The 23,587-nt window shown below is 43.2% G+C and overlaps 1 protein-coding gene across 1 annotated transcript in view; it reads left to right on the top strand.

Moving 5' to 3' along the window:
* adgrd2 (adhesion G protein-coupled receptor D2) overlaps nt 1-23,587 on the top strand; it is a gene marked incomplete at its 5' end in the record, with an annotated part of 53,564 nt that overhangs the window by 12,746 nt on the left and 17,231 nt on the right. Inside the window, 12 exons of the mRNA XM_079517028.1 lie at nt 2,653-2,781; nt 4,139-4,233; nt 7,361-7,672; nt 10,673-10,784; nt 12,863-13,000; nt 13,663-13,771; nt 15,150-15,255; nt 15,564-15,616; nt 17,400-17,526; nt 18,542-18,645; nt 19,154-19,256; nt 21,119-21,272. Coding sequence (XP_079373154.1) covers nt 2,653-2,781; nt 4,139-4,233; nt 7,361-7,672; nt 10,673-10,784; nt 12,863-13,000; nt 13,663-13,771; nt 15,150-15,255; nt 15,564-15,616; nt 17,400-17,526; nt 18,542-18,645; nt 19,154-19,256; nt 21,119-21,272 — 1,542 coding nt within the window. The remainder of the gene's footprint in view (nt 1-2,652; nt 2,782-4,138; nt 4,234-7,360; nt 7,673-10,672; nt 10,785-12,862; nt 13,001-13,662; nt 13,772-15,149; nt 15,256-15,563; nt 15,617-17,399; nt 17,527-18,541; nt 18,646-19,153; nt 19,257-21,118; nt 21,273-23,587) is intronic.

Here is a 23,587-nt window from a genome sequence, read left to right as displayed (position 1 = left end):
GTAAAAGTACAAAAGTATTGGCATCAAAGCAAGGTATCGAGTAGTACCAAGTAGGCAACTCATTATGCAGGATGCACGTCCCATTTCACAAAATGTATAAAAAATATTTAGAAAATTGCAGATCTACAAGCTCACAACGCGCCGTGGCGCGTTGTGAGCTTGTACAGTAGATCTTGTAGAAGTATAGGGCTGAAGTGCATGGTTGTATGTATGTACAGCATAGTAATAATATCTAGTACTAAAGTTTTAAAATACGGAAAATATTTGTCTCTGAGATGTGGTGGAGTAGAAGTTAAAGTATCGGAAAAAATGGAAATACTCCACTAAAGTAAAAGGACCTAAATAATTTTGTTCTTAATCCATTTAGAAAAAAAACTCTGTTTCTATTTCAGTGGTGCTCAACCTTTTTCACGTCAAGGACCCCCAGAATTATCTGTATTTGGCTGCGGACCCCCATCTGAAAATATGTTGTTCAAGGGACCCCCTGCAGAAGCAAAGATTTGAGTTAAAATTAACAACGTTCGCTCTGAAAGAATATATATTCAAAGATTTGTGCCACATTTTCACGATTTTTCACGATGAGCTTGTAGATCTGCTATTTTTTAATAGCTAAAGTACGACATAATGCTTAAAACACCAAAAAGGGGTTCCCGTCCTGAATGGGTTTCCCTAAAGTACTTCAGTACTTGAGTACTAAAGTACTAAATGTACTTTACCCACCACTGGGTAGGGGGATTCCCAAGAAATGATTCTCCGTTCATTTTCCTCATAGACATTTCAGAAAGTATTTATTTAAAGACGTTTACGCCGCGGACAAAGCCAACTCTTGTCGTGACAAATCATGACAACAAACACAATTTTTCGGGCCAAACAAATAATTATATTTGTTTGGTTTAGTAGAAAAAAACGGCAGGTTACACTTTTTTTGTTGTTTTTCTTCTATGTAATAATTTGTTTGGTCCAAAATATTGTGTGTGTTGTCATGATTTGTCACGACTCGAGTTGGCTTCGTACGACGCTTAAAAGGTCTTTAAATAAATACTTTTTGAAATGTCTATGGGAAAAATGCATTGTGATTCATTTCCTGGGCCTGGCGTCGTCATGAAAGGGGGCGGGACTGCGACGCTCTATAGGGTTTGAGACATTGGGGGGGCATAACAAAAGCTTTTCTCACTCACTGTGTGCACGAGAGAGGTTTATGACCATGTGAAGAGCATACTCATTTAGCTAAATTGTTTGGTGTTTTGTTTTAGTCGGCGTGACAATGACAGATTGAGGTAGTTTTCCGTGCTTTTTATTTTATTTTATTACCGGTACTTTCAACCAGTGTTGCTGCTGCCATGTCTGCTTATTCTAAGCCAGGGGTTCTCAAACTTTTTCATGTCAAGGACCCCCAAATTTACACGTTATAGCCCATCTACCCTCATTTGAAAAGATATGCCATGCAGTGACCCCCATAAAAGAAGGTTTTTACGGCTCTAGCAGCACTGATTCTCAACAAAAAAATTCAAGGACCCCCATTGACATGCATTAGGTTACGGACCCCCATTTAATAGCATTTCCATCTCTGGGACCCCAATTCATATTGTAACATTAATTAAAAAAAAGAAAAAAGTTTCTTGACTTTGAAGAGGACTTTTTGGCACCGAAGCTTGCCTATAGATCCTCTCGAGATACAGACGCCCCAGAGCCGAAGGAGGCGTCTACCTTTCTATGTCTATGTGTGTAGCAGCGCTACTGTTTGTTTAACCCATTTTGGGCGGGAATCCCTTTTGGTGTAGCTAAAGCATTACGTTATGCTTTAGCTATTGAAAAATAGCAGATCTACAAGCTCATAGCGCGCCACCGAGTGGCGCGCTACGAGCTTGTAGGTCTGCTATTTTTGAAAAATCGAAGAACGACTGACATAGAAACATGGCTTTTTCAGAAAACTGTCAGGTTGTAGAAGACATTTTTAGAATCTGATCTCAGGTCAAAATGGGTGAGAGAGACATGGCCAGCTCGCCATGTCTGCCACTACGTGGCTTTCTACTCGGTGGATTTCTAACCTGTAATGTTTTCAGATGCATATGTTAGCGTGCTGATTACATTTAAAATGAGTAATACGAATACACTGTCTGGATGTCATCTTGAATTAGATTAAAAACGTATTAGTTCTGTAATCAAAATTACAATTTAGGCATTTAGCAGACTAAAATCAGCTGTGCAGGAACGTGCAGCTACTGTATATGGGAATCAAACGGGTGAATGCAATCAAGATAATTTATATTCATAAGGGTAGCAGTACGTCATCACGCTGCACGTTTTCATTCAAAGGAAGTAATTAAAAGGGGCTTTTTGTGGACTTTTGATGGACTGCATGTATGTGCATTTCTGTATAGTATTATAATACTGTACGTGCATGATTGTGTTTAGGGGAGAGGAACATGTGTTTGTCAGTTTGTCTGAGATTGTGCGCTGGAATAAAGTCATGTTCCATTCTCTCTCTCTCTCTGTGTGTGTGTGTGTGTGTGTGTGTGTGTGTGTGTGTGTGTGTGTGTGTGTGTGTGTGTGTGTGTGTGTGTGTGTGTGTGTGTGTGTGTGTGTGTGTGTGTGTGTGTGTGTGTGTGTGTGTGTGTGTGTGTGTGTGTGTGTGTGTGCGCGCGCGCGCAGTAGTGGGTCCACAGCAGAGAGAGCTGCAGGGCTGCAAGGTACTGGGCAACTGGACAGAACTACAGCATCCTCTGTATGGTCTGGCGGACTGCTCCAAACCGCTGCCTTTTATCTGCAGGAGCAGCCGAGGTGAGCACACTGTTAACTGGCTTTAGAAAGGTTGGTTGATTGATTGATTGATTGATTGATTGATTGATTGATTGAAAACACGCTCGCCCGGGGTCAAATCCGGCGACCTCGGACAATCGTCACCTCCTAAAGGTAACCTCAGTAAAACTATGCCTAAACCTAACCTTATTCCTAAACCAACCCGACCTCACAGAAATACGTAAACAACTACGGAGTTGCAATTCCGTACATACACGCCCAGAAAACCCCAAAACATACGTACATATTACACGACTACTGTTTTGACCCGTGACGGAGGCGTGGCTTTCACTAGTACGGAAGTGCTATTACACCGGAATTGCAATTCCGTACATATTTACGTATTTCTGTGAGACTGGGTAGTTCTAAACATAAACTCAGTAAAACTGCCTATAAACCTAAACTTAATCCTAATCTTAACCTCATTAAAACTATGCCTAACCCTAACCTTATTCCTAACCTAAACATGTAAAACAAGAATACAAGAACCGCTGGGGGGGCGGGCGATCGGATAAATAATTGGGGGCGAGTGTGTTTCAGGGTGAGCCTTCCGGGTGACCATTGATTGAATGTCAGACATTAAGGCTAAAATGATCACTTATTGGTTCTAAAGATTGTCCATCATTTTTATTTTTACCACATGGACCCTAGCAGCCCTGGTCTAGGCATGTCATAAAATGCAATGCTTTAGTGTAAAAGCGTAAAAGGAGGGGACCAATTATAGCCCCCTGGGGCAACCCTGGTCAACTAGGGTTTAAGTGGTTCATATATTAAAAGCCTCTGTCTGCTTCTTTGTGCCCTCATGTGCCCCTCCCTCCCTGGCCTGTAGAACACAGCATTACCAAGCCTATAGTGGCAGTGTTTCCATCAATCAGGAGTAGCTAATGACATGTCCCCTTCTTAAACCTAATGGCAAGGTCATTTTGTGAGGAATTTTATTTGTTTTTTTGCCTAAGTCAGCTCCTCATGACACTGGCCAATTAACTTTGGTAAAAAAAAATGATCTCGCCCGTTTTAGTAAAACTTGCCATTCTCAACAGTGTGACTTGGGCCAAAATAGGAAGTAAAGAAGAAATTAAGTCACGTGTTTTCTTCTTACTTAGGCAGAAAACCCTTACGGGTCCATTTGGTCTCATTTCACACTCTCACAAGTTAATGATCTACACGTATAAGGATCCATTTGGTTACCAACTCCAGCATTTAGCTGGGGACCAGCTGGAACCTCCTCAAGGACCACTAGTTGAAAACCACTGACCTAAAGCATGCATGGTGTATATATATATATATATTGTACCTGCATATACCATATAGATGTTACAGTATGTGGTCTTTCTCATAGAGCGTTACCTCAAGATTACGGAGATAGCGAAGAATCAGAGCTCTCAACCTACTGCCTTCATGGACCACCTGATGAGTCTAACCAACAACTCCCACGTAAGACAAATCAATTAACATATCACCTCCTTTCTCTTTCTTTCTTTCTTTCTTTCTTTCTTTCTTTTCTAAAGCTCTCCAAAGTTCTATATGAGCACCATTGATCCAATAGGTGTGACGGAAATATGTTTTAATAATGTATTTACAACTATGATTGACTATGATTTTGACCTCGGCCAGGATATTTCAAAGCAAATCCTTGGTTCCTGGACTTTAAAAGTCCAGTCATGTCAGTTATTAGCTCAAGGTCTTGCTTTATTGTTCATCTTGGGTAAATGGTGCATTTATATAGCGCCTGGCCCTTTATCCAAGGCATACTTGGATTGTGCATTACACTTTCACCCATTCACACACACATGGCGGAGGAAACCGTGCAAGGCACCAACCTGCACATCGAGAGCAATTAGGGGTTCCGAGTCTTGCTCAAGGACACTTTGACACTAACCCTGGGGGAGCCCGGGTTCGAACTGGGAACCTTGCGGTTCCCATCTGGGCACTCTACCACTGAGCCACTGCCGCCCCTGTGTACAGGTACATAAGAGTGAAACGTATTTTGGTTTGGCTGAGAGTGCAAAAAAAGAGCAAACAAGGAATAAAAAAGTATCATCATGCATGTACATGTGCATATGTTTTCCTTGTAGTAGCAAAGGTAGGTGAACTTTTGTGTGAACATCTTCACAGTAGTGTTTTCCTTTGCCCTGACTCGCTCTGGCTCTTCCTTCACGTATCAGATTGTTTGGGGAAATAATCTGATACATTGCTTTTTTATCTATTGTCCAGTAGCTTTGAGAGTGCGAGACCGTTTTCCACGCGGCAGCATATCTCAAGCAGTCTGCGGTTACTTGGGATGGCTTGAATCCCTCATTTTACTCCTTCTAATTAATTAATTACACTGCAAAAAAATAACTCGTGTGATACGGTATTATAGCACTGTGAAAGTCAAGGTTGTATGAATGTGGCATATATATGAATAGGCCTTGATGGGTGGTCTAGTCTCTGTGGATGTGCTGCTCAGCCTTCCAGTGGCAGGGTGAAGGTTTCCCCATATTAATGTGCAACACCTGCCGTTTTTAGGTAGCACTGGCCTTTAGATCAGCCAAAACAAACGTGATGAGGTGCATGTGGTCAGGCCCGCCTGCCTGCCACCAGTCACAGGCTGTTCAATTTGACCCGTGGCTGCAAAGCATTTTTCTACCCTCGTACCAACCACATGTGACCAGGTATCCAGCCATTAGTACTGAATTTGCAGGTATTGCATTTGCACCAAAATGTGGCTTTCACCCTGAAGTCAGGCAGGGGCGTGCACGCCGTGCAGAGAGTGTTAGAGATCGAGGCACACCACAAGAGGGCACTTTTGGAAAAAAATAGCAAAAATAGCAGATCTACAAGCTAACAACGCGTCGCGCTGCGACGCGTTGAGAGCTTGTAGATCAGCTATTTTCGGGTCGCAAACCAGCACTCTTTATCTACTGGAGATGCGGTCTATTACGTTATTAAAAAATGACATTATTAAAAAATGTGTTCAACGCAAAATGCTGCGTTCCAAGTTCAAGAGACTTCGGAAAAAAAGCAATTCTCCTGAATGCGTGGCATGTTTGCATCTCTTTCACGGTTTCACCGTTAGTAAATGCTGCATTCATGTCATGAGATTTTTGTCGACTGAATCTACAGTTGATTTAGTCGAACAAAATGTGTTTAGGCGAGCCTTGATACCGTCGTAATGACGAAAATAGCCGATCTACAAGCTCACAACGTGTCGCAGTGCGACGTGTTGTGAGCTTGTAGATCTGATATTTTCAGCATGCAACCAAGTGTAAAATGACTTGATCTCTTGTCCACTAGTCCCTTCCTAACATTTTAGTCTAGTTTTTATTTGTTGACAAAATCGTCAGTATATTTAGTCTTAGTTTTAGTCATCATAGTTTAGTTTTCATGTAGTTTCCATTTAGTTTTCGTCAGTGAAAAAAGGTAGTCGACGAACATTTTTCGTCTTAGTTTTAGTCGACGAAAACAACACTGGTTCTATCAATTACACAAGCCTTGAATTCATGGAGCCTAAGCCAATAATTTGATGACCGACAGAGGCTCCGGTAGGATTGACAGATGACCTGGTCATCAAATAAGTCATTCTTGGGATGAACTACTCCCTTAAAGATGGAGTGCCGTGATTTTTTTATTTCCACCATAAAACATGATCATCATGTATTCGTATTATTTTCGTTTTTTGTGTACACGCCCACCAGTTCATTAAAGGGGCATTCCACTCATTTTCAAAATTTTTACTAAAAATAACATGGTGAATCACAAGATGACATTATCAAGATGTGATTCACCATGTGACTTTTTATTATTATTTATTTATTTATTAACAGCTCTAAGGTAGGTATATTAATGACATAGCAAAATGTTGAAAATGAGTGGAATGCCCCTTCAACCCTGTAACACCCGGATTAATTTATACTTGCAAAAAAAAAGGAAGATTTGGGTGGTGATGGATGGTGATCCACCTGAACTGAAGCCGCACCCACAGCAGTTGTTGTATGATAAAGGGGGAGGGGTTAGTCACTATATCACTGCTTTTTTCATTGGCACGTTTTGAATGTTTGAAGGTTTCAGCCTCCAGGAAGAAACCCTAAATACAAAGGGAAGACATCATTGCACATAACAACCACACCAAGGGGTCTCATGAAGTACTGTCACCTCATAAACACACGGAAAACTGGAAAAAATGCAAAAATCGATTAATAGATTGTCACAGGTTCAACCCAACCGAATAATTAACAGCATTTAATAATAATAATATCCGTGTAAAGTTGTGATCCCATCATAGCATCAGAACAACATGCTTCTCCGTCGATTATACTACTAGCAAAGGAACTTGAATTTCCGTGCTCATGCAAAAATGCATGTGTGGTGCACGTGTTTCTGTTTAGTTTCTGTGTTCAGGAAGTGAATGTGATATTGTTTATTGATGTTTTTTGGTGTCTTATAGTCCCATAAGGGATGGGTCTTTATGACAAGAGACGAAAATAATTCATTCATTGTTAATAAGTGTGTGTGTCTGTGTGCGTGTGTGCGACGCTGTGCGTGCGTGCAACGCTGTGCGTGCGTGTTTCTCCAATCCCAGGCGATAGACGGCGTGCTCACGGGGGAGACGTCGACACTGAGCCTGGGTGGCATGTGTCATCTGCTGGACATGTCCAGGCAGGCCCTGGAGGACACCGCCCAGGCGGAGGGAGAGGGGGACGGCGGGCTGCAGCCGGCCGACATGCTGTCCCTGGTCCAGCTGCTGTCCTTGGCCGCGGAGCTCCCTTCCGGAGGAGGAGGAGGAGGGGTCAATGACAGCAGCAACGCGGAGGAGCTCAGCCGGCACTTTGTCAGCCTGGCGGACGGCATCATCAGCCAGGACAACGCCCCCAAGTGGCAGGCCATCAAAGAGGTATGTTTTTTATTTATTAAGTGGTGCAACCACTTCCTTAAGTAGCTTTGTGTGTGCCTGGCTGGGTGGCTGCAGCTGCAGACCTGTGTCTGAGCATGGAAATTGCATTTGCTTGGTTTTCAAAACCAAGTGTCACTGTTGTGCAGCCTAACACACACATAACTGTATATATGATGATTTCAGGTGTATCAGTACAGTACAGTACAGTACAGTACAGTACAGTACAGTACAGTACAGTACAGTACAGGGACCCCCTGGGGACCCCCACATGGTAACTGTCTTCTCAACCGTTTCGCGGGGCGGCTCGCCGGAACCGGCCCGGCCCCCTGGGCGTGTTCCTGGGGGTCTGGATGTTCCGGGGACCCCCGGGGACCCCCACACGGTAACTCTGTCATTTCTCGAAGATGTTTTCCTCACGTCTCGGAGGACAGTCTGGTGAGACCATGGGGGCTAGACGGGCAGTGTCGGTAGGCCAATCAGAGGCAGGCGGGTCGTTAATATGTCTATGCTAGGAAGTAGAATAGCTAACACAGGTGTGATGTTTTGTTGTTGTTGGGTTTTTTTTGGGGGGGGTGGGGGTGTTCTGCCTAAATATTGATAGATTGAAGGTTTAGGTCAGCAGGAAGCAGGGGTGACACACAGCAAAGGTCGTCGTGATCGGGAGTCGAACCCGCGACACGCTGGATTACCAGCCTAGGTGCCCAGACTGCTGGGCCGGCCCGGGCAGAGGTATATTATTATTATCCACCAGTGTGGCGGAAAGTGGGCTACATTTACTCGATTACACTGAGGCTGAGGCCGATTCTTTAAATACGATAAATCGGATCGTGAAAAATCGGTATTGGCAGTCTGGCAGATATTAAAAATCAAATGATCGGAATTGGATCAGGAACAAAAAAACGTGTTTGAGACATCCCTAATTATTAATCATTAATTTAGTTATTAATAATACATCTTCCAGATGGTTCAAAAGGCGCTTTGCATCGTGGATCGTTGTGAGCTTGTAGAAAGTATAAAATAGGACCAGGGCATAAATAATGAATAGTCCAAAAACATTCTGAACTGTGCATTCTGCATAATGAGTACTAGCTACTTTTAAATACATGTTGATGCTATTACTGTACCTTTGTATGTTTTTACATTTACTTTAATTTCGTACGATTTGTCACACACGTTCACCGCAATGAAATTTGTTCTCCGCATTTGACATCATCTCTTGGAGCGGTGAGCCGCAGCCGTGCTGTGCTCGGGAATCATTTTGATTTGTTGATTCGACTCCCTAATCCAACCCATTGGATGCTGGGTGCCAAGCAGGGAGGCATTGGGTCCCATTTTTACAGTCCTTGGTATGACCCGGCCGGGGATCGAACCCCAGACCTCCCAGTTTCAAGGCGGACACTCTAACCACAAGGCCACTGTCTGGTTAAGTGCAACATCAGAGTAGGCTACTTGTTCTTCCACCACCGGTATCCACACTGCAGTGAGATTCAGAGTAGGTTGTCGTTTCAGGTTCGAGCCACTAGAGGTCAGTAGGGTTACATGCATATACATGTTTTTTTTTACATCACTGTCTATCACCAGTCTGAAGGCGGATGGGTTCAAAAAGTGTGGTTTAATACAGGGGTTCCCAAAGTGGGGTCCTTGAGGGACTTCCAGGGGGTCCCCAGCTAAATGATAGTTTGGAACCAAATGGACCCATGGGTCTGTAACTCTGAGAGTGTACACATGAAACCATTCCATTTGTACACTCTGATTTAAATTAACAGTGATTTTACTAAATAAATTGGGGTCCCAGGGATAGAAATGCCATTAAATGGGTGTCCGTGGAATAATGCATGTCAAACTGCGGATCCTTGAAATTAAAATGGTGGAGAATCACTGCTAGAGCCATACAAAAATCTTCTCTTATGGGGGGTCCCTTGCGTATGTTTTCAAATGGGGGGTCCGCAGGCTAATTATTGTCAATTTGGGGGTCCTTGACAAATTGACATGAAAAGGTTTGGGAACCCCTGGTTTAATAAACATTCAAACTTTCACCAGCCCCTGTAAACAGCAAATGCCTGCATGCCTCATGGCTAAAATGATGCATCGAAACATTTCATTTTCACATGCAGTGCATGAATGGCACTAAAATAAAAATACGGTATAGATTGCGTCCAACTCTTTTCAAATAATACAACTAAAAGACAAATAAAAAGAAATGAATGGATCCGTGATCGATATTACTGTTACTTATATGGCAAGTGCTCTGCCTATATGGTCTCCTCTATCAGCGTTCACCTCTAGCCAATACTCCCCCCCCCCCCCCCCCCCCTCCCCCACCCTCCCCAAGGACTCTCAGAGCTCCAAGGCCACCTTTGCCCAGACTGAATGGATAAGAACACTGAAACACTGTGGTTCATACACAAACTCTCTCTTTCTGTCTCTCTCTCTCTCTCTCTCTCTCTCTCCCCCCCCCACACACTCTCTCTCGCTGTCTGTGTCTGTGTCTGTCTCTCTCTCTCCCTCTCTCTCTCTCTCTCTCTCCCCCCCACACACTCTCTCTCTCTGTCTGTGTCTGTCTCTCTCTCTCCCTCTCTCTCTCGCAGAGTACTTTCTGTGCAGGGGATGAGCTCTTAGGTGAGGTGTATTGAATTCGTGAAGGGGGGAGTTCAAAACAGACAAGGGCTAAAAAAGAAAAATCAATGATTGTGCCACACATTATAGGCCCTCTTCATTGAAATGGCGCGTGCGTGCGTGCGTGCGTGCGTGCGCGCGTGCGCGCGCTCTCCAGCCAAACTGCTTGTCGACTGTTGCAGGCCGTACAACAAAAAAAAAAAAAACCATTGAAAGCGGCTGCCGATTGTGCCTCGTCGTTTTGAAAGGCCGTAATGAAATAAAGCTCTCCCATCCATCCATCCATCCATCCATCCCTCGTAGCTGCATGCTTTCGAGGAGGAGGGCAGAGCGGTTGAGTGCGTTGTGCAGCCTGTGACCGCTGCGCTGCTCTGTGTGTTTCAGGTGGTCAGCGGGCCCATGGACGTGGTCAAGAGCATTGACCGCATGGTGGCCAGCCTGGCGCCTCAGCTGATGGCGCGGGACGACAGCCTGCTCATTCACACGCCCAACATCAGTGAGTTAAGACCGTGTGCGTGCGGCGCACGAACACGAACGCACGCACGCACGCACATTCTCTATTTGCTTTCACATTTAACAAGACATTCTTGAACACAGACATTAGTAGCTCAACAACAATTGCTTTAGGTTACAGAGCACGGATACAGGAAGCATACACGCACGCGCGCGCGCACGCACGCACGCACGCACGCACACACGCACACACAATCCCTGCTTCTGGTCACACTGAATACGACGATGCCTTATCTCACAAGACATTTAGCTGCCCTGCGAGACATGATTCGATTTACCTGTTAACTATTGTACATCCACAACTACATGCAAATTCCAAATGACTTCATAAAGCAATAGAAAGAACCCCAAAGCCCTTACGGAGCATTTTGGAAAAGCTTATATTATACCACCAGCACCATGAGATCAGAAACGAGGACCTTTCAGAAATTGTTCGATGATATTCATTTGAAAATATGAGTGCATATTGTTCAGGTGTCATGCGATGAGTCACTTATAGTGATACGTTGTATGTAACCGGCTTACTGTTTACATGAACACATTAAGTTATAGGCTAAATAAAATAAATATAGGTCACCAGTGTTAAAGAATAACAGCAGTTATTATCATGTTCATGTACAGTTGGGTGCCACCGATATTGTCCCTTATCATTTGACCCATTTAGGCCTGACCTCAACATTTAAAAAAATCCTTCTAAATCCTCCAGTTTTCTGAAATAAATATTTTCACGATTTTTCAAAAATAGCAGACCTACAAAGCTCGTAGCGCGCCACTCGGTGGCGCGCTATGAGCTTGTAGATCTGCTATTTTTCAATAGCTAAATTATAACATAATGTTTAAAACACCAAAAGGGGTTCCCGCCCAAAATGGGTTAACTGTCCTTTTGCGCAGATCACGCAAACCTCAGCAAAAAGAAAAGGACAATATCGATGGCCTCCAACTGTAGGATACCTACTTAATTGTGACTTTCCCCTGATGATGGTTTAGGAGGCTTTATGATCCAAGGGAAATACATATTTAGCCTAATCTAAAATATTAAAGCATCATGATATAATAACGTACTGAATTCACAGTGCATTATATGGTGATATTTTTGTGGAGGCTTTCGATGTGCTCGCTTATGATGCCGTATTACTGTTTGTCCAACCATTATGCTAACCAATTTGTATGGTTGAGTATGTTAATTAAATTTAATTAGTGCATCATCAGTGGTTCACATTTCAACCCTGTTGCAGTGTTGATTTTGACAACAAATTTTGATTTTAGTTTTAGTCATTAGTTTCTTGAATAGTTTGTCACATTTTAGTCACCTAGAATGTTTTAGTGCTATATCATAAGATTTTAGTCCGCTAAATCTACCGTCCTAATGACTGATTTTACACTTGCTGAAAATAGCTGACCTACTGTACAAGCTCGCAGCGCGATGCATTGTCTACTATTTTCAGCATGCAACCAAGTGTAAAATTACTTACCTATACTGGATCTCACTAGTCACTTTCGTACATTTTAGTCTAGTTTTTATTTGTGGACGAAATTGTCAATACATTTAGTTTTAGTCATCATAGTTTAGTTTTCATTTAGTTTCCATTTAGTTTGTCAGTGAAAAAAGTAGTCGACGAACATTTTTTGCCATATCTCTGCTGTCCAAAATGTTAATTTTTCAGGAAATGAAAAATATATTTTTTTCAGGAAATAAAGAAGACCTTATATTTCAAAGTTGGTGTTGTAACTTTATATATTGTCAATTACTTCCATGAGAGGGGGAGAGGTGTGGAGTTAGTTACTCTAGCAGACATTTTGAGGGTCCAATGGAGTTAAGAGGTTTTGTCCAAAGCACTTTTTACTACTTTCCATTGGTTCAATATGTTCGAAACAACACACAGACGTAAAGGGTGTTCAATAGCACTGATTTATGCCAACAAAAAAAAATATCAAAAAACTCAAAAATGGAGTTATGAGGTTTCCTCCCGACAGCAACGATAGTAGTATTAGTCGACGAAATCAACACTGTTATTATGTTAAATAAAATGTCACCTGAGCTCACGTGACCTTGTCATTCAGAGTTGGAGGTCCGGCAGAAGACTCTGGAGGAAGGGTCCACGGGTTCGACCTTCTGCGGTCCGGAGGTGGAGAGCGAGAGCACCAGCCTGGACTGCATCTCCGTGCCAGCTCAGATGATTCACAATCTCCATAACAACGGTACGGTGTGCAGCTCGCCATTAACCCATTTAGGCCTGACGTCGAAATTAAAAACATGTCTTCTAAATCCTGACGGTTTTCTGAAATACCCATGTTTCTATATCAGCGGTGCTCAATATTTCATGTCAAGGACCCCAAAAATGATCTGTAATTGGCCACCGAACCCCCATCTGAAAATATGTTGTTCCAGGAACCTCTCAGAAGCAAAGATTTATGAGTTAAAAACATTCGCTCTGAAAGAAGATTTTCACTGCATTTTCACGATTTTTCAAAAATAGCAGACCTACAAGCTCGTAGCGCGGCACTCGGTGCTGCGCTACACTTATTAACCTCTATCTTACAGATGATGCACACGGCTGCACCCAGTGCACTAACGACAATTCTGAGTGATTGAATGAATGTGTGGCATGTCTTCTTCACCCACTTACACTCCCCAAGGTCTCCTATTGAAGTGCAGATGGAGGCATATTGTCATTTTTCTCCTTTTTTTAATACACAACTATTCACACTGGGTGGTTGTCACCGCTAATATGACTAATATTCTGAATTCAACTATTTTTCTACTCACTCGGCGCTGTTTTCCATGGCTTTCCGGTGCTATAGTTACACGACAACTCACGCAACCGTTCATTGTTGTTGTTATTCGTTGACCCCCCATGCAGGCTTCCGTAAGCTCACGTTGGTCAACACGTGGTACGGGTCGCTGCGTCCGCTCTTCAACTCCGAGGAGAACATCACCATGTTTCCTATCGTCACCGATGGCAGTCAAAGGTAGGCGTCAATAATAACCAGAGATGGGGGCACGGTGGAAATAGTCGCCAGTCGCCAATTTTTCATGATCCCGAATCCATTCCAAGCATTAGTTTTGCACAAAATACACTCCTTGGGGCTTGGGCTAAAAGCAACCATAGCCACTTGCCCAAAATGTGCCCATGTCATGACGTCTATGGCCGTTTTTAGCCCAAGGAGTGTATTTCGTGCAAAACAAATGCTTGGAATGGATTCAGAATCATGAAAAACCCCTAGTTTGACCTGTCACATGCTACTTAAAGCAAAAGGAAAGTTTGATATTTTTGACATTTTTGCCTGCCATAGGATGTTAATGGTAGGGTCACAAGAAATCCCTATAAAAAAAAATGCCCAATAGTGACAGCCGGTCAGCAAGTGGGTTCATGAATATATGTATATAGACAATATTTTAGGCCAATAAAAAATACTATAAATACCAAATTCCCACCCGTCCACCTCGGCTGCCGGACTACTGTCCGTTTTGCACAAAATACACTCCTTGGGCTAAAAGCAACCATAGCCACTTGCCCAAAATGTGCCCATGTCATGACGTCTATGGCCGTTTTTAGCCCAAGGAGTGTATTTCGTGCAAAACAAATGCTTGGAATGGATTCAGAATCATGAAAAACCCCTAGTTTGACCTGTCACATGCTACTTAAAGCAAAAGGAAAGTTTGATATTTTTGACATTTTTGCCTGCCATAGGATGTTAATGGTAGGGTCACAAGAAATCCCTATAAAAAAAAATGCCCAATAGTGACAGCCGGTCAGCAAGTGGGTTCATGAATATATGTATATAGACAATATTTTAGGCCAATAAAAAATACTATAAATACCAAATTCCCACCCGTCCACCTCGGCTGCCGGACTACTGTCATGTTTCTGTAGCTACTGGCTTTGCTTGTCTTGATGAGAAACCTACTGGTGATTCTGGGTTGATTAGCATTGGAAGCAGGTGAGCAGGGACGTGCACACACAGACATCAAAGGGGGCTTCAGCCCCTGCCCTTTTACATGTCTGTAAAACAACTGCCCTCTCCAGACCACAAATGCAGCATTTACTATGGTGAAAGAAATGCTAAATGCCACTCCTTTCCATGCCATACCGGAAGGCAGCATTCAGGAAAATTCCTTTTAAGACACATGAACTTGAACAAAAGTCTCCTGAACTTGAACGCAGCATTTTGCGTTGAACTAATTTGTCTCTAAATCCATGTAGTTACACACCGCATCTCCACTAGCTAAAGACTGCTGGGCTGCGCCCCGAAAATAGCTGATCTACAGCGCGACGCGTTGAGAGCTTGTAGATCTGCAATTTGTTGTCCAAAAGTGCACCCTCTTACGAGGTTTCTGTTGAACCAGGTACCTGGGCACCGTTCTGGGCTCCTCCGTCATCAGCACCACAGTTCTGGGGGACGACCAGCCCATAAGCATGGCTGTACACTTCCAGCTCAACCACAAGCCTCAGGTTGGTAAATATAGTAACAATTTACACTTTTTTAAAATTCTTTATAAATTACATATACAGATTCTGTACAGTAAATGCTTTATTTTTATTTTTTTCTCCCTTTTCTTTATTATTTCAATTCTTATTTCAAAGCACGTTGTAACCTTTGTTAAGAAAGTTTATGAAGATATTTGTACTTGTATAGTTAGTTATATTTTTAATATGAATCTAAAATATATATGTATAAACGTTGCTGTGCAGCATTGTGTGAATCTAGATGGTTTATATTCTCCTATGGAATAATGATAATGACTTTACGTTGTCCACAGAATCCCTCCCTTTCACACGAGCCAGTGTGTGCCTACTGGGATTTTGATCTCACGTAAGTACCAGTGAATATGTTGTAGAAGGACATTCGAACACCTAAACGTCATCAATATCACCAAGGCTGTCTCCCTGCTCCCTGCACCAAGGAGCAGAGAACACCACACATACCATACCAAGTGTTGTCTGCATGGGAAACATTCCCATTCTCTGCATTCCTATAATATAGGACATTATGAGTGTGAGTGCATATACTGTGTGTGTACTGCATGTGTGTGTGTGTGTGTGTGTGTGTGTGTGTGTGTGTGTGTGTGTGTCTGTCTGTGTGTGTGTGTGTGTGTGCGTGTGCGTGTGCATGTGCGTGCTTTTAGTATCACTGAATACACTGAATAACCTCGGTTATTAACCGGCCACGTAAGTCGGTTATTTCGCTATGCTTTGACTTTGGCGGCAGTAATTTCACATATGTGGTTTTAGATATTTTAGATTTTAACAGTGTCCATGATGTCATGGACACTGGGCTCTCTTACTTCCTGGACTACGTGTTGTCTCAGTAAGACAGCCCTCCCCCTATCCACAAGGAGGAGCAGTGCACCAAAGCATTATGGGAATTGTAGTCCAGGAAGGGAGTGAGCGAGCCACACACAAAAAGACCCCGGGAAAGTGTCTCTTTTACGGACTGTTCTCACAGTTTGATCACATCCTGGCACCTAGCTGCCCATCAGTTTTTTTTTCTTACATAATATCACACTAATGCACACGTTTGACCACCATTACCATTACTATTTAAATGTCTTTCCAATAGGGTATATATGCACACAGGATAACAACTTTTCTTACTTCCGAGCCCCCGTGGCTCTATTGAATCTATTCCATTCTGGTCAAACAGAGTCAGAGTGCTGCTATTGTGCATGTTGGCCCACTGGAAACACTCTGCTACGCCAGTGGGTCTCAAAGTGTCCTTGAGTGGGTTCCAAATGGCCCCGTACGGGTGTGTAACTCTTGAGGTTGTACAAATGGAACCAAATGGACCCATTTGTCCGACACCCGACCAGAAACCCTAAGCTAAACCTAAACTCACAGGGGCGGCTGTGGCAGAGCAGGTCGTCCAATGATCCATGGGTCGGCGGTTCAAATCCCGGCTCCTCCTGTCCACATGTCAAAGTGTCCTTGGGCAAGACACTGAACCCCACCTTGCCTCCAGTGGTTGCCACCATTGGTGTGTGAAAGTGGGAAGTGAGGAGGCTGGCGTCGACTGTTCGCCGCTTCACCTCCCAATGTATGAATGAATGGACCATTGTAAAGCGCTTTGAGTAGTGCATAGAAACACGTAGTGCATAGAAAGGAAAAATGCAATCCATTATAAATATTAAGCCACAGGCTAGTTTTAACCGGCAACGCATGTGTCTTAACCCAGGGGTTCTCAACGTTTTTTTTTGGCTGGGGACCCCTGGAAATGCTTTGGCCATGTCTCGCGACCCCCGCCCCGCCTTCTTCTAAATCCTCCAGTTTTCTGAAATAAATATTTTCACGATTTTTTAAAAATAGCAGACTATGAGCTTGTAGATCTGCTATTTTTCAATAGCTAAATTATAACATAATGTTTAAAACACCATAAGGGGTGTGTGTGTGTGTGTGTGTGTGTGTGTGTGTGTGTGTGTGTGTGTGTGTGTGTGTGTGTGTGTGTGTGTGTGTGTGTGTGTGTGTGTGTGTGTGTGTGTGTGTGTGTGTGTGTGTGTGTGTGTGTGTGTGTGTGTGTGTGTGTGTGTGTGTGTGTGTGTGTGTGTGAAGAGAGGGAGAGACTAATGTAAACCAGTGATAATGTGTCATTGTTGTTGCAGTCCAGACACCGGTGGCGGGTGGAACACGCGGGGTTGTGAGGTGGTGTCCAGACAACGGGGCTCCACCGTGTGCTACTGCAACCACACCACCAACTTCGCCCTGCTCCTACAGGTCTATGAAGTCCAGGTATAACAGCACACACACACATTCCTTCCAAAATATAGCCAGTCTGAACGGACGGGATCCCCTGTTGGTGTTTTAACCCATTTAGGCCTGACGTCGAAATTTAAAAAAAAAATCAGTTTTCTGAAATACATGTTTCTATATCAGTGGTGCTCAATATTTCATGTCAAGGACCCCCAAACATGATATGTAATTGGCCCCCATCTGAACATATGTTGTTCCAGGAACCTCCCAGAAGCAAAGATTTGAGCTTAAAACGTTCGCTCTGAAAGAATATACATTCAAAGATTTGCGCCACATTTTCACGATTTTTCAAAAAATAGCAGATCTACAAGCTCATAACGCGCCACTCGGTGGTGCGCTATGAGCTTGTAGATCTGTAGATCAATAGCTAAAGTATAACAATGTTTAAAACACCAAAAGGGGTTCCCGCCCAAAATGGGTTATGCTTTAGCTATTGAAAAATAGCAGATCTACAAGCTCGTATAGCGAGCTCGAAGGTCTGCTATTTTTGAAAAATCGTGAAAATGTGGCGCAAATCTTTGAATGTATATTCTTTCCGAGCTAACGTTTTTTCACTCAAATCTTTGCTTCTGGACGTGTCCCTGGTACAACATATTTTCAGATGGGGGGTCGGCGGCCAAATACATATATTTTTGGGGGGTCCTTGACATGAAATATTGAGAACCACTGATATAGAAACATGAGGTTTTTCGAAATCTTTCATGATTTAGAAGAATAGGAAAGGTTAGTTTAGTGGTTAGGCATGTATTATGTTGGATCGTTTTTTTGTCCACTAGTCCCTTCCTAACATTTTAGTGTAGTTGTTATTTGTCGACGAAATTGTCAGTATATTTAGTCTTAGTTTTAGTCACCATAGCATAGTTTTCATTTAGTTTCCATTTAGTTTTCGTCAGTGGAAAAAGGTAGTCGACTGACATTTTTCGTCGTAGTTTTAGTCGACGACAACAACACTGTACTGAACATCTGTGTACGTGTGCGTGTGTGCGTGTTTCAGAGGAGCGCGGAGAACGAGAGAGCCCTGCAGATCCTGACGCTGATCGGCAGTGGAGTGTCTCTGTGTGGCCTCCTCTTCACCTTCATCCTCTTCATCGCCGTCGGGTGAGTTACAAGCGTCGGCCGGGACAATGCGCCGCGCGGCGGCGGTGGATTTGCGTTGCTAGGGAACAGAAGTTTATTCCTTGACGCAACCGACATTCGGCAATTAAACTGAAATAAACATTTTGAGTGTGTGTTTACACTTAAACCCATTTGGTATGTTTATGTTGTCATGATTGTGTGGAAAAGGTCCACAGGAAAAAACATCCTAGGGTGAAAAAAACATGCTGGAGTCACATTTTAGCACATTCATAACGGGATAATAAAAAAGAGAGAGGGAAAAAAAGAGAGAAAACTAATTTGCTCTGCTGTGCACAATAGACGAGAATAGTATTAACCCAACGTGTGTGTGTGTGTGTGTGCGTGTGTGTGTGTGTGTGTGTGTGTGTGTGTGTGTGTGTGTGTGTGTGTGTGTGTGTGTGTGTGTGTGTGTGTGTGTGTGTGTGTGTGTGTGTGTGTGTGTGTGTGTGTGTGTGTGCCCGCGTGTGTGCGCGTGCGTGTGTATTTGCAGGGTCCCTAAGTCAGACCGCACCACAGTGCATAAGAACCTGATCGTGGCACTGGGGACCGCGCAGCTGCTGTTAATGTGCAGTGATTGGGCTTCTGCCAATGAGGTGAGACCACACCCACGCACGCACACACGCACGCATGTATTCACAGTGTAGGAAATAAACAGTAAGATCCCGTGTTTGACCCTGCAGGTCTAACCGAATGCTTCATTCCATTTTGTACAGTTAAATTAACTGATACGGGGAAACATAGCAAGGTGGCAATCTACGGGGAAAAAAGCACATTGACGACATATAGTTCATGTCAGAATAAGCCGAAAATTGATTACATAAACCTGCCGCCACATATTCTATGACTATTATGTGTGCATTCTGAATGGATTTTGAATGGAAAGGTCTCAGTCATTGACATTTTAAAGTTGTGTTAATAATATTAATGCGTTAACTTAATATATTTCCGTGAAGGGACGTGACAAAACGGTTGACAGTGTCTTGTCCCAACTTTTGCTACTCCCCCGTAGCATTCCAAGGTTGTAGAGGAGTTCTCTGTTTTGAGAGACTATACGTATCCCCTGGGTTTTAGCCTTACTTTTTTCTAGAACGGTGGTTTTCAACCTACTTCATATCAAGGCCCATTATTGTCTCCACCAGCCGAAGGCATGGGGAGAGAGTATGTTTTGCACTCTGTCCGTGTGTCCGTCCGTCCGTCCGTCCGTTACCAGCTAATCTCCGGCACCGTTGGCCCGGTCGATGCCAAACTTTGCACACACACTCCCTGGATGCCAACGACAAACCTCTGCCCCAAATAACGGCCTGTTATACAGTAGCACCACTAACCCATGAGGCAGATTCCCAAAATGTTTTCTATAACTGCACTGTGTGAAGCATTGAATGCACACTCCCTACAGGCCAAGGAGAAACCTTTGACCTCCATTTTTCACATCTGCCACCAAGAGGCCGACTTTTGTAAAACAATTGTTTTGATATTATACTCCTCCAGATTCTGTCCAAAAGGTCCCGCACGTCGTTACACAGTATCTCTATAGTCATGTGCTCAAAACGGATCTGTCCGATATTTCATATTCCATCCTAATTGGGTCCCCAGCAAACAGAGGAGCACATAAAGGCCTAGTTCTCCCAAATAATTACTTATTTTCTATCAATCGCACACCCCATGAATCCTTGAATTCATGGTGGGTTTTTTTTGTTTTTGTTTCGTTTTTGTCGCATTCCTGAGCCAATAATTTGATGACCGGTGGAGTCAAACTCATGTCAAACTTTTGTGTCAAGCTTGTAGATTGGCTATTTTTTTCTTTTTTTTTTTATAAAAATATGTCCATGACGTGAAAATGATTGAGAACCACATGCAAACATGCAAAGTATGGCAATATCAGCTAGATCAGGGGTTCTCAACGTTTTTTGACCTGGGGACCGGAAATGCTTTGGCCATGTCTCGTGACCCCCTCCCCACAAATTGTCCGCATAAATAACCTTAATAATAGAGAAAATACATCCTAAATAAATACTTAAACCAGATATAATCATTAAGGAAAGTTTAACTTCACACAGGTGTGATTTTTTTTAAATATATAATCTGGGGACCCTTCAACATAATTCGGCGACCCGATTTTAATTTTGATTAGAAAACATACATTAACCACTTCAACCCTATACATTTCGGCAATTTCGACAATGCGTCGCAACGCATTGTGAGCTTGTAGATCTGCTATTTTCAAAAGATTTTGTACACAGTTTGAACTTGTGAAACGGGACATTCTGCAATATGAGTAGCCTACTTTTACTTTTAGTACTTTAAGTACATTTCGATGCCGATACTTTTGTACTTTTACTCAAGTACATTTTCAATTACGTACTTTTACTTGTAACAAAGTCGTTCTAAATTGCAGTATTGGTACTTTTAAAAACAATTGAGTACTTTTTTCCACCACCGGTTGTGTGGCCACCAGGCGGCGTGCTTGACGGTGACGGCCCTGCTCCATCTGTTCTTCATGGCGTCCTTCTCGTGGATGCTGGTGGAGGGCCTGCTGCTCTGGAGCAAAGTGGTCACGGTGAACATGAGCGAGCACCGCTGGATGAGGCTCTACTACGTCATCGGCTGGGGTAAGAAGAAGATTTAGGCCTCACTCAGACCTTCGCAGCAGACTGCAGTATGCTTGCTGTATACAAAGGGTGTGACACAGCTTGCCCCAATGCATTTCCAATGGGAGTCACATGGTCTGACACAACACTTGTGTTGTATGAGGGGGAGGGGCGCAGTCGAAACACAGCCGAAAGCCATACAACAGCTTGTAGTCCAAAATGTAGTCCTCAAACCATGTGACTTCCATTGGAAATGCATTGGGGCGGCCATGACACTCACAGCATTCATACAACAAGCATGCAGCAATGCTGTCACTAAGAGGAAGCCTTTATAACAGGGGGGTGCCCAATATAAAAGGTAGATTGTGATCTACCAGTAGATCACAAAGGCCGATGGTCGACCACATGACATGGCCCTGAAAATATATATAATTAAAAAGGTGACTTGATTGATTGACATGAGGGTTCCCACACATTTCAGGCCGCAATCCCCCCACCCCCACCCAATAATCATATTGGAACTGGGGACTCCCCAAAATAATCATATTGGAACTGGAGACTCCCCAAAATAATCATATTGGAACTGGGGACTCCCCCAAAATAATCATATTGGAACCGGGGAATACCCAAAATAATCATATTGGAACCGGGGACTCCCCAAAATAATCATATTGGAACTGGGGACTCCCCAAAATAATCATATTGGAACCAGAGACTCCCCAAAATAATCATATTGGAACTGGAGACTCCCCAAAATAATCATATTGGAACCGGGGACTCCCCAAAATAATCATATTGGAACTGGGGACTCCCCAAAATAATCATATTGGAACCAGAGACTCCCCAAAATAATCATATTGGAACTGGGGACTCCCCAAAATGATCATATTGGAACTGGAGACTCCCCAAAATGATCATATTGGAACTGGGGACTCCCCAAAATAATCATATTGGAACTGGAGACTCCCCAAAATAATCATATTGGAACTGGGGACTCCCCAAAATGATCATATTGGAACTGGAGACTCCCCAAAATAATCATATTGGAACTGGGGACTCCCCAAAATAATCATATTGGAATTGGAGACTCCCCAAAATGATCATATTGGAACTGGAGACTCCCCAAAATAATCATATTGGAACTGGGGACTCCCCAAAATGATCATATTGGAACTGGAGACTCCCCAAAATAATCATATTGGAATTGGAGACTCCCCAAAATGATCATATTGGAACTGGGGACTCCCCAAAATAATCATATTGGAATTGGAGACTCCCCAAAATGATCATATTGGAATTGGAGACTCCCCAAAATGATCATATTGGAACTGGAGACTCCCCAAAATAATCATATTGGAACTGGGGACTCCCCAAAATAATCATATTGGAACTGGGGACGGCCAATGCAGTGGTACAGTACGTAAATATCAGAAGTTGTCCCTTATCTGTTCCCCGAGCTTTAAGAGTTGGCTTTGTCCAAGATGGTAGTAGACACAGACAGATACACAGTCTGAGTCTTCTGCCTCCTTTTAGTTTATACAGTGAAATCCATACCTAATAGGAAAATGTTTTCTTTCTTGGTATTAGTTTTTTCTGGTCATTAGCGTGTCATCGAGATATAGCACTGAGTGACCTCTGTCCTAGAGTGACAGAGTCCCATGTGTCTGGAAAAACATCCTGCTACATGCTTACTGTTTTTCATTCCCAAATCTCTCTGCGGTATAACGTGATATAAATTATAATAATGTCTCTGTCGGGCAGAAAGCACGCATCTCCATATCTCTAACGTTTACAGTCTTTCTCTTCCCGTCACTTCATTAAGATCCGAGGGCGATTCTACAAATGCCTTCTAAACGAGTGGTTCTCACACTTTCAAGAATGCTAAAAAAATAGCAGATGTACAAGCTCGCAGCACAGCATGAAGTGACGCGCTGTGAGCTTGTACGTTTTCTTTTTTGAATAGCCAACGCAAAAATCTAAAATGACACGGATGCTTTCCCGTTTTTCACAATGCCCTATACTTTGTCGTGTCAAGCAAAAGTACTGAAAAAAAATAGCCGGTCTACAAGTTCCCAACGCATCGCGTCAGGACTCATCGGGAGTTGGTAGACCTGCTATTTCACAGTTATTGCCGACCATTTTCCTTCCATTCCCGGGAGAAGTAACGTTCTTGGACGTACAGTTGGGTGCCACCGATATTGTCCCTTATCATTTGACCCATTTAGGCCTGACCTCAAAATTTTAAAAAATCCTTCTAAATCCTCCAGTTTTCTGAAATAAATATTTTCACGATTTTTCAAAAAATAGCAGATCTACAAGCTCGTAGCGCGCCACTC

Source organism: Electrona antarctica (assembly GCF_951216825.1).
Source record: "Electrona antarctica genome assembly, chromosome: 12".
Taxonomy (NCBI): domain Eukaryota; kingdom Metazoa; phylum Chordata; class Actinopteri; order Myctophiformes; family Myctophidae; genus Electrona; species Electrona antarctica.
This window is presented reverse-complemented; position numbering and strand designations above follow the sequence as displayed.